The 12,545-nt window shown below is 37.3% G+C and overlaps 1 protein-coding gene across 1 annotated transcript; it reads right to left on the bottom strand.

Annotated features, from left to right (window-relative positions):
- Nucleotides 1-2,514: 2,514 nt before the first annotated feature.
- LOC100371635 (stabilizer of axonemal microtubules 5-like) lies at nucleotides 2,515-11,252 on the bottom strand. The gene is made up of 8 exons (XM_002738787.4): nucleotides 11,131-11,252; nucleotides 6,958-7,553; nucleotides 6,069-6,178; nucleotides 4,477-4,699; nucleotides 4,126-4,247; nucleotides 3,711-3,906; nucleotides 3,379-3,464; nucleotides 2,515-2,867 (listed from the first exon to the last, which is right to left on the bottom strand). The coding sequence occupies exons 2-8, from the start codon at nucleotides 7,511-7,513 to the stop codon at nucleotides 2,706-2,708; spliced, it is 1,455 nt and encodes a 484-aa protein (XP_002738833.1). The 5' UTR covers nucleotides 7,514-7,553; nucleotides 11,131-11,252; the 3' UTR covers nucleotides 2,515-2,705.
- Between the last annotated feature and the right edge of the window lie 1,293 nt (nucleotides 11,253-12,545).

The raw sequence follows: 12,545 nt of genomic DNA, 5'->3' as shown, positions 1-12,545 counted from the left end.
AATCTGTTCATTCTTTGCATGTGCCTAGTACTTTATTTGGGACATGTGCACATGCAGCAGTTTACTGATTCAATCCAAGATGGCTGACTGGCTGCCATTATACTGGTACATGTTAGGATACATGTCTATGACTATTCGTTTCGTGATTAGATCAAAGATGGCCGTTTGGCAGCCATCTTGCTTTTTGACCATACTATTATACCCTCAAGACTTTTGGACCATTTTCATTCATACTTGGCAAGTTCATGTCAATTTGTTCTATAATCTGATGATTTAAGATGGCCGACTGGCATCCTTGTTTTTTGGAAAATGTGGCATCTTGGACAGGATTTGTTGGTTTTGTTTAAAATTGATACAAACATTATACATGTTGAGATACATGTCCGTGATGATTCATTTAGTTTTTGAATCCAAAATGACTTGTTTTTTACTCCTCAAATTATACATTAGTTTAACAATCGGATAAAAGATGTTTGACTGCCTAAAATTTTATTTTTTGACCATACTACTGTATCTCTGTACATGACCATGGACAAATGAAATTCAGTTTGGATACAATAATATCATATCCTGTTTAAAATACTGACCATATATTTTGATATGGAAGAGTAATATACTACATATAATTTCTGTTGATACTAGACCAGCCAATTATTAATTCTCAATTACTAATTATGCTTTTGGTCCATAATACTTTATTTTTGGCATGAATAACATTACCCCTAATTCCAACTGGGACTATGTCATTAACAAAGACTTGTCATCAATAATTTTTCACATCCATCTTGACACCATCTCTGCAGCTTTTTAGCTCTGCTGTCATAAAAGATGTTCGTGAAGATAGCTTCAATTCTATATTTTTGGCAAATATTTTTGTCATTTTTGGTAAAAAAAATGGGTGTGCATTGGTTGACTTGGCTACCACAATGTTCTTGTAGGACAGCGGAGCTATTTCGACCATCAGGTCACTTGTTTGAGACTACTGAAGATTTGAGAGCTATCTATGATCAACAAACCCTTGAACATATGTTGCAGAAAGACTACACATTACTTCACATGAAGGTGTGCTGTTGGTGATCTGTGTTATGTAAGCCATGTCAACATTAACGCTTTGACACAAAACCATTTGACGTAAATCCTTTTTTTTTTTTTTATTCATTCATAAAAATAAAGTACAAAACATTTTTTTTTTAAATCGCAGTCAGAGTAACATATGTATTGCTTTCTCTCACTTCAAACAATTAGCGAGAACACTTCAAAAGGACATGCAGTTAGAAAATAAAATGTGTAATAACGTCCATGTAAAAAAATATAACTGGAGCATTTTGTATCGTACAAACCTTGCATGTCTCGGGCCTACACAAACACTTATGAAATGGACAGAGGAAATAAATGGCGACGACAGCACTGCCTAATTTGCTCTACTAAGGTATCTCAAATGGAAATGCCCATAATCCCAAAACTGCATATTATTGTATGATGGATCATTAGGTTTTTGAGCAAGTACATGCACTACTAATAGAGCAAATATGATATATCAAGCTGTTCATTCTAGCCATCACTGGGCACTGTTTAAAATATGTAAATAAATGTTTTTCACATGCGTCATTTGTGGCTAAAACATGTGCAATGCAATGACCACAACCCATCAAATTATTTGTCATTCAGACTGTTTTGATTTGCCATATTTTAGGTTCTGAAGACTACTCTTCTGTTTGTTTCATATTTTCCAGTCTGCATTTCTGCACAACGCACGTGGTACATATCTATAAAATACGATCTCATGGTAAGATTGACATTGGTTTCTTAATAATTTCTCTACATTAATTGCACAAGTTAGTAAAAATATAAATACAGCAACATTAATTCTCAGTTGTCTGTAGAAAAAGAAGACTAAAATGAATTCTGCAAAGCAGTTGGACGGATAAAAACTGACATCAGTGGCAGTATGAAAATCACTACCCTTGCTTTGTCACAGATGAGTTGCCACTTTGTGTGTTATGGAATTAAACTGACAAACAAACAAAAATGTTAAAACACACATTTTGTAATTACTAGTAGCTGAATGTAGGCAGTATGCGATGAGAAATTACAATTTTTTGGTATCTTGTCTATAATATTCTTGAATTTTAACACTATTTTTTAACTAGACTGCCATATACAAATGTTTTTGCCTTGCTAAATACTTATGAATGGCGATGTATTTATGGTATGTCAGTCGTGCCCTCCCCAATGTTGTGTTCAAAAGGCTATTCCACTGTAGTTAAGACCATCTAGTTCGATCATCCTACAACCATCACCCATTTGAGCCAAGTGGTGTGTATTTATGGTAATGTGAATTGCTGGTAAATGAATTTTTATTTGAAAAACAATTTATATTCCAGCTTTCTAAGTGCTATTTGAATATGCATGGCTTGAAAATCTGTTCATTTGGTACCACAAAGATTATTTTATCTCAGTTTTGGCGCTTATAAACCTTTGAATGTAGAACATAGAACTTTTGTCAAATAAATGAAAACGAGACATTGAATATTAATTTCTATGTTGTCTTGGCATTGTTCATTAACATAATTGTGGAACATCAGATGTGAGGATAATGAAGCAAATACAATCTGTGGATGAATTTATTTTGAATTTATAAATTTTATGACATGATCAGTATGCATAATTTAGGTTGAATACTGTCCTTCACCGTATAGCTGTATTTATTCTGAATTGCTGAATGTTCCGAGTGGTACTGAGCTTCGCTGCATGCGTCCTCTGTCGTAGTGGTATTTATCGGTGGACTTGGGCGTGTAGGAAGTTAGATGTGTTGTATCAAAGAAACGGTCATCGTGCAGTGGCGGCTCGAAATGAGTACTCTTCAACTGAAATCAAAACAGACATAGAAGAGATAAATGTAAGAAGGATAGTTTGAGGTGGTCAGATATTGAGGGCAATAAAATACATGTGTACAAACATTTATTGTCATCATGTATTCAAGTTCTCATAGTTTTTTGTATTGCACTTCAGGCCTAAGGGGATTGCTTGAAACTGAAAAATGCAACTTCAAAGAAAAAAAAATTGTGCATAACAGATACAGTTGGGGTTCATATAACCCCTCCACCACCTCCATCCCACTACACCCAACATCTGAAGATAAGCAGTCTTTTTGGTTTACTTATTTATTTTTTCACATAGGAACAAACTGGGTAAAATAAAATTCTGGATTCGTTCCTGGTGTGAAAAAGATGTCACCCTTTAGGATACCAAATTTGTACATCGAGATATTCAACAAATGAACCTAACAATAAATCAATTTATTTTTAATACCAACATTATTTTTTTTAATTATTGGACCAAATTTTTATTCTGTATGGTGTAACTAGTGTTGATTACCTTTTTCATAATATCTTTACTCTTTGCAGGTTTACTTCTATGTACAGGGAAATCGCTCCAAGTTGTTGCTTTATGGACCTCGTCCCCTGAAATAATTTCATTTCACATATTAAATAAACTAAAACAATAGTTTTAATGAAGTGGAAAGAAAAATTACCCCCCCCCCCCCACCCATATTGCAATCAAGCATTTGACACCAACAACTTCAATCACTTGAAATGCAATTATATTGTTGTATAATATAATAATTGTATAAATGAATAATTATTCATTCTGTGTAATCTATAGAATACTCTATATTCTACTGTTTCCTATTGTTTCAAATGACTTACCATAATAATCCATGGGCACGTTGCTTTTGTAATGATGTGAGGCGGCCCGCTCCATAGAAACGCTTGTGGGTGGGAATGCATCTTTCTCCGTAGTGCTGTAGAATTTATGGGATAATTTGGGTTCTCCAAATGTCACATTACTGACAGTTCGTTTATCTGCTCCCGAGATTATGAAATGTCTATAATCTGAGGGTGGCTGAAATTATAAATAGAAATATAGTGATTTTAGTTTTTCACAATGTCTACATGACCCATACAATCCAGAAATTGAACTTGTGTTCTATTTCAAATGAAACGTTTGCACATTCGACAAAAAAACACGTAGTTGCCACTAGAGGGCGATATTCTCAACTTGAATATCGAAATTTCAAGGAATTGATTATTCATAGTTTTATGTGTATTGAAGCAGACTTACCGCTGTGTGGTAAACATTAGATGTCGTTGTACTGATTCTTTGCAATACTCTTTCTGGGTGAAGATCGCCCTCTGGAAATGAACTCACTCCCATGTCTGGTTTCTGAGCTAATTCACAATTTACTATATAAATGAAATAACCAATAAATAAATAAATAATCAATGGATTTCATACAACTCTCCTCTGTATGTATGTATTTTTGTCGTATATGCGAACTTTGCGACATAAAAACGAAAGTACATTAAACAGATGTTAGGGGGCGTGCTAGCCATATTTGGAGAGATTACTACTGTTTATCGTCTTGCACTAGTATATAGTTAATGTTGTAATTATTTCAAATTATTATCTCACCTCTGATCTTAGGGTTGTACGAATCAGCAGCAGTGCTGTCATATCTGTCGTATTTACTGGTGTGGCCAAACTTGAAGTTGGTGCCTTGTATTTTACGGTGAGCGTCGGACTTCTCGTAAGGTACACACGTTGATTTCAAAGGTTTGGGGAAGGACGCTTTCTGTGTTGTATGATGCTCGAACACCTTCTCCTTGTCTCCTTGTGGGATGTTCGATCCAGTTGTCTGTTTAAACAAAGTAGAGCAGGGACTTAGACCATTCAATATTGGTTTCTGGGAGTAATCGATATCGATTGGTGGGTTACTCAATTTATTTTCGTTTGTTGGACCAATGTTTCTGGATAAATGTTTCCCAATGTTAATTTTATGACATTTGTCTAAATGACCGAAATTGTCATCTAAGTGTAAGGCCGTCGCTGATTGGCTGCTGAGCTGGAATGCAAATTTTTAGTTTCAAATACCCCAGGAAAGTGTTCTAGGTTCTTCGTGTAATTAGGTGTTCGTATGCAAGGGATTTTTCCACACAAAAACGACGAATTCAGCCGAATTTTGTTATCGGTTGGCTTAATATAACCCCAACGGTCCGTATTTTTGTGAAAGATTGGTATTTTTGTCCTGATTTGTAGGAGTCTGAAAAACGCGTTTTACAACTTTCACAGTTTTACGGGAAATAAAAAGGGCTTTTTACAAATTACAAGGAAAAAAAGACGTTTTTACAGTTTACAGTGAAAATTGAATTTTGCAGTGAATTGTGTCATCTAGTCGTTTTACAGTTTCGAAAATGGCTTTTCGGCTTTTTTTATTTGGATGTAAATTCTTGTACGTACCGAGAAAAATGACACATTTTTACAGTTTACGAAACAAATATTTGATTGATTACGTTGTACGTCTAGCCTGTGATTACAGAATTACGGAATTTATTTTTTCAATTTACGTTGTACGAACAAAAAAATATTGCAATTACGTTGAACGAAAATAACCCTTGCCCCCTCTATTTAGTTGTATGCGTCATTAAAGATGGCGGCCCCCATATAGTAAATATCGCATTTATTGTATTATATCAGGTGTGCGCCAGCTGACTGTGCACTGTACTATGCATTTCTATGGGCTCTGTGCGCGCTGCTGTGGAACGCCGGTCGGGAAAACAACACAAACTCAACTTTGAAGTAATCCTGAACAACCAAATTTTTACATGTTACACAAGTAGGGCTAATCTTGTTACACTGTTCAAGGGAGTCTTAACAACCATTCCAAAGTACAGTTTTCTGCGATTTTTTGGCCTTTGTTTTCACCGCGATGGTTGCCAGGCGGTGAAAATGCCCGGATGTCCGCCCCGAGGATACGTCATTTTCACGTCACAAAAGCGCTTCGTCACTAGAGGGCGTGTAGATTCGAATATGGCGTATCACTGTTTTCTATTCATTTGCCCCTCGAGACGAAAGATTTAAACTTCAACACTGTCTAAATAAAGGCCACACCGTTCTAACAGAGCACGTTATTTATACAAAGACTTAGAATGAAGTGTCAGAACTGTAACGTCAGCGACTACTTGAGTCGACGGGACGTCGGTGACGTCATTTATTCATAAACTTACGTCTGGTTTAGGATAGTTCACTTTCAAGTGTTTTCCGTAAAATTCGTCTGAACTTGACGTTGAAAACTGAGTGTGAGTTCGATCGTCGCCCAGGATCGTTGATGGACCACCTGTTAACAAAATATATGACTTGTTAGTTGTCATTCGTTTATTGTGTCAGGAAAAATACTCTTGATAAATTGAGAATCGTTACGCAAATCCAGATGTTATTTTTTAGCAAAGAACGGCCATATCGAATTTTCTCGAACGGTCTTAGTGTATGTGTTTTGAGTTAATGTTTTGTTTAATAGCGTAGTGCATGGAATATATAATGACATAGACCTAGGTATTTTTGTGACATTTTAACAGATAACCAGTTTCGGCGTATCGTAGTAGATTGTAGATCATTTGAGTATACCACCACGGTGAGGGGGTAGATCACCGTCTTTCATGGACGGTAATTGGGTTATGTACCATATCTGTTTTTATTGTATACGTACTGGTCCTGTGAACAACGTATTTTACGACGTGCCTGGCATATAACTAGCGCCCTCAGTGAGTACTCGGCTGGGTTCACATTTTCAAATAAAGTGTCAGGGTTAGTGAGATAGCATCGGCTTCAGTTTTAAGACTTCCAACTGCCACAGATCATAAAACACTAGACTATATACTCTGTTATTTTTTGTGAATGTGGGGTACAAAATTGTCATGTTTTTCAACTGTCATTATTTACACGTACAATTTTAAAAAACAGCAACACCAGAATGGAGTTCGTCTGTTCGGGTATACAACAGAAGCATGTTCGGAATCGAGTACGGAATGTTTCTGAATGCACTCCAAACAAGCAGTACCAGCTTTTGGAATATTACCATGTACCTAAAACATACCGTACTTAATAATTAATTCCTACCTGTGTGCATACATGGAGCTTTCTCTATCCTCACTTTATTTGTGTCATGTCCCTGGTATTTATCTCGGTAATCGGACACTGGTGGCGCTGCTTTTCCTTTGTCGCCATCTGGGATGTAACTTTTCGTCGGGTTTTCCTTCTGATGCACACGCGATATCGGCTGGGGAGTGTAATACAGCCCATGCGTTGTACGGAAAGAATCAATCCGCTTGTCGGAACCAATCTTAAAATTCGTTGTCGTGAGTGAGTTACACATTGGGACTTTGCCATAGCCTTTGTCGTAGAAAACCATGTGCGTCTCCGAAACGTTGTCCATTGCCTTAGTTTGATCTCGGTGCATCACTTCCGATGGCATGGGCGGCTCTGATGCAGGCGGTCTGCCAGCATCAATCGGTGGGGCCATGTAGTCCTTTTTAAAAACACTCCGGTGGCGGGCGCTCTTTGCCAGTCGGCGGTCATAACCGATTTTGAAATGCGATGCAGCTAAAAAGTCATTTCCCGTTAGTTGAGCTGGGATCGGGTTGATCGCGGGTAATGTTACTGTCTTAACCGGCATGGTTGCTATGAAAACAAGAGCAACCACTAGCTAAACTGACCTGCAATGAAATCAAATACTGCATATTATTTTCTGTGTCCACAGTTGCTGTACAGTTTTTCACATTTCACATAATCAAGTAAAAAAGTGATCTTACAGTTAGTTACGTTAGGAATATATACACTGTCTCCATACACAGTCCCTCTATAGACGTGCTCCATAGTATTGACAATAGCATTTATCCAAATCACATGTTTTAAATTAGCGTTGATGTTAGGATTATACACTGAGCGTGGTGTATGCCTTTTACAGGCTCACAACTGAAGCCATATTGTTCTGTCAGACTTTGTAAACAAATCTGCCCTTTCAGTACGGGGCTACGACAAATTACGAAAACGCTGCGCCGAAATTTCATCTCGGTTATATCCCTCCATGGATAATAGACGCAGTCACATAACGAGTAATTGCTTTGTAGCCTTTACAAAACATGATGTTGTTGAAGTGTCGGTGCGGTAGTCACGGTCACTAAGTTCGTTGAAGTTTACTGACGCACATTACAGTTTAGAATCGAATGTTTAGTCATCTTCTGCATGACCAACTGAGAATACGGAACATTCCGTCAGCCGTGCTACAGCAGAGACCAAACACGGGGGGGTTATAGTTGCAGTGGCAGCCACTGTATAGGCTCTGACAACTTTCATAAGATGTCAAATATGAGCCAAATAAACTGACAAAAACAAGGTAAATAACTGGACTTGACACCCGCAGGTTATCATGTACTATTGCAGACAAAAACTCCTGTCAAGCAAAAAGCATTTACTATGTCTGACAGCGACATGAACCGGACCGCTCGGCGGTTATTCCACGGGGCATGTTATAGCATCGCATCGCGTCGTATTCCATATGGGTCCCATGTGACGTCACAGTATACAAAGCCTATAAAATACATTGTTTGTTTGCACGAAATTATATTTATTTATTTATTTTATTTATTTATTAACACACAACATCCCCCGGAGGGGATGAAAAGGGTTACAAATCAGATATTAGTAAAATACGGTGGTGGACTCAACAAGGTACATACATGGCTCGGTAAATCTTCTGTGATTTCCCTTAGAGTTACGACATGCCCGTGTGATAAATTATGATTTTGTGTGTATTTTTTATGAGTATGTATGTTCAATGTATTATTAACCCAAAGTGACATACTAAATATAAACCTTCCCACTTAAGTGTGCTTAGTACAAGAAATATTTCACTGACGATGTCAGGGGACCTCTGCAATCTCATCAATCCAGTTTTATGAACTTCGTGGACCCATTGAAAACCAGTCATAGCGACATAAAAGTGAAAAACAAAGTCCACGGTCCATGAACAGTCAGTCCAAGTAATCAGGCTGAATAACATTAAATCTGTCTATACCCTAGAGGTCTGAGAGTTATCTGTCATTCAACAGTGTGGATACGTAAGTGGGTGTGTGTATATATTAATTTACCCTCTTTATTACGATTATAATCAACAGTACTCAGTCTAGTGTGATGTGTTAAAATTAAAGCACGTTATAAAATGTGTGAAAACTAATTTAAGCAATGAAGGAGGTGTGGTTAACATCGTTCTTTAGCAAAGTCTCTATCAGAAATCCCTCTCCCTAACACAGATATGTGGAAGCACTTTGCTGAAAATTAAACCTTGGAATTTTACAATAAATACTACGTACATTTTCCATGCAGTTGGTCAGGATCTGGGTAAAAGAAGAATTAACCATACTTGTTTCCATGGATTTCTCCCCAAAACGGCGGCCATTTTGTACAAAGCCGGTTTATTTTTTTTAATTTGAAGACGAGCTAATTTTATTATTGCTCAGTATATTTTGGAGGAATATTTAAATGGCTTGTTCTCATAGGTACACATTCACATGACACTGCTTACTCAACTGTTCATGGAATACGGACTACTACATTTTAAACTAAACTATTTCTATATCAAAAAGAATTTCTTTGTACATTCAAAAAAGTAAGCAAAATATCACGATCCTTATAAAAATGTCCCCTCGTGTACAACTCGTCCTCGCCAAGATGTCCCATGGAAGCACAGGTTAATATGTCTGATTGCTTGGAGTGCGCGTTGTCATGGTGATGGCACTGTGGGCGGCGTATTAATGCCTTCCAAACAATGGTACTAAACGAAGCGTAAACATTGAATGTTGATAGTATACTAACAATGAACGTTTTCATCAATTATTCAGCATTAGTGATGTTATGCGCACATTGTGTCCTTTGTCGTAAAAAAAACGCAATTTCCTGAGGAAAACTCTAAAACTGATACACCAGAGACTGGTCAATATTAATTTCTTTCTTGGCGGACTAAAAAGTCCTTGCTTTAGGCCGATTTTCGCGATCACACCGTGATCCGCAGGGTCAAGTATTTATTTTAACCACCCGTTTCGACATTTTTTACTGCTGTAACATTCTGGCACGCAGCCCGCCGAGACAGGTGCTCTTTGTCGCCACCCCTGACCCTGATATCAGCTTATTCAGATCATTGGAGACTGGATCGATATCTGAACACGTTTGAAGCCAGCCAACTTTATTGTTATATTCAACCCAAACTTACCCCCCTAAGGGGAAACTTTACATAAATCTTGGATATGTTAACAAGTCACATTGACGAGAAACAAATTTAACAATCACCAATAGACGGGCTTCAGTGGAGTGAGGGTTTCTTTTCTTTGTTTGTTTATAAAGGTACCAAGTTAAAGAATTACTCAGTAGCTCATGTTAATACACTATAAGGTAATAATGTAGTTAATTGTAGGCGAACAATAAATAGTAATTTATTACGATGCGAGGCCGCTCAAAGGTAGAGTCTTTTAATACACATTCAACACACTCATAAGTCTCTACTTTGCAGTGAAACGTACATAGTAACACTGTATTTCCAAATGTAATGGAGTATTGTGCCACGGATCGCCTTTCTAAAGAGATATGGCTTTTGTTGAATGGGCGAAAAAATCAATACCGTCGCGCTTACCACAAACTTTACACTGTTGGGAATGTAACATTAGCTTCGTCATGGCAAAATCATACAATATGGCCCGGTGCATTGAATTAACTCGACTACGAATTAAAGGTGAAATTTTATCTTAAAGTAGTAAAAAAAAAGTTTAGCAAGTTTGGTATGATTGTATTTCGTATCAGCACTCTGACGGTCCACTTTCTGACTCTAACTACGGCTATACAAAGTCATTAAATCGCCAATGTTTTTACCGTGAGATAAAAATACAACTAAAAATACAGCTTTCATGTTGATTAGTCGTATTTCAATACTTAGATGTCCCGTGTACGGATCACCGACCATGCGCTCTACTAATATTTATCAGTGGAAACGATTTTGTCTTCACCCCGTTGCACAGAGTTGCAGCTTACTGATACATTGCCTCCGTGAAAGGGAAAAAAATAGTCGTATTATTAACCGTCGACAAACACTTCGAAGAGTATTTCTGAGAACATGACAACGCGCGTACGTGAATCGCCTCGGCGAGTAACAACATGTTTCCTCGCCGCTTTCGGAAACTTTTTGCTCTATAAAATGGTTGATGGGATATCAGTGGACAATGGGCAGTAATGGGAAGTGCTTACCGTGTTAAAGATTTCCACTTGTAGCAGTATCCATCAACGAAAAAGTCAGAGTTGTCCCGGACGGTGTTTTCTATTGTGTTCCGAACGATAATATATTTACAATGCCTGTGCGCGTATATCACTCCTTCATGAGCCTGGCTGTTGCCGAGGAAACGGCGCGCTAGTCACTATAGAGGGCGCTTCGATTATGACGCCTGCTGCGAAGCAGAGCCGAAGTTGGTAGCTAGTCAACAGCACTTCACACCACTACCGAGAATCCAGCGGGGATTTCCATAATAATAATCAAAAAGTGTGATTTTAAGCCTAAAATTGGGTGAACGAAAAGTTTCAAATTGTGTTGAGTTTAGGTGGTAGACTCTGACATTATTCATTCGAGTACCTCATTCCCGGCCAGAAAATAGTCACGAATATTCCAGGAATTCAATACAGAGTTCAGCGTAAGTCATAAACGTTTTCATCAACATGAACTTTAACGTGCTAATTATATACGCCACGATCACGTTCAAATAAAATTTAATTATATTTTATTTATATACTTAACATTATTATTTAACAATATTAATTTCAAAATGTCGATTAATTCTTGATTAATGTCACAGTTGTAAGGACGTGTCGATTTTCATTCCGACTACAACTTGGGCGAAATGTTGACAATAAATACCAGGCGAGGTGCCAGAAGCAGAACCGGGGGCAATTGTATAACACAATTGAAAGGAATATTGCCCCGAGAAAAGAAATTCAATTTCTATCTAAGTGTCAAAATTACCTGAACACGGACAGAAGCGAATAATAATGTCTGAGCTACTTCAGTACGCATTCCCAACGACAGAGGGCGCGTTTGAAAAAAAAAAAAAAAAAGATTAGCTCCATGTTCCGATCAGGAAAGTCGGTATCGTATGTTTTTCGTATATATATACTATATACCTTGGAAAAATGTTCACAGTTTCAAGGACATTTACCCACGAATATACAAATACACTACGATGATACGCTAAGACTCATAATTGTATTTGATCATATTAATTATCCGTGTGTAATTTCTACTAAATCACGGCCCCTTTATAGGTGGACTGTGAAAGAACTACCAGTTCGTGACGATGTTTACACCTCACCTTTAAGGAACGTATTCGGACGCACTTGTTTTTAGCGTCACAGAGTAAAAGTGTTAATTTTACTAAATTTAATATCTCTGTTTTGATATTTGATATAGACTTGTATACACTATTCCGTTTATGTTTCTTTCTTTTTTTAAATCATGAATAAAATAATGAAAAATCTATAAATCAATGTGATCGCGAAATCTCGGGAAAATATATTTTTTTTTATCACTGTTTCATAAACACAAACACACAAAGAAAAGACTGCACGCAAGTCACTACAACGGCCCGGCAAGGTCAATGCTGCCTCTCTCAGGC

This window comes from Saccoglossus kowalevskii, chromosome 13 (genome assembly GCF_978046115.1).
Source record: "Saccoglossus kowalevskii chromosome 13, keSacKowa6.1, whole genome shotgun sequence".
NCBI lineage: Eukaryota > Metazoa > Hemichordata > Enteropneusta > Harrimaniidae > Saccoglossus > Saccoglossus kowalevskii.
This window is presented reverse-complemented; position numbering and strand designations above follow the sequence as displayed.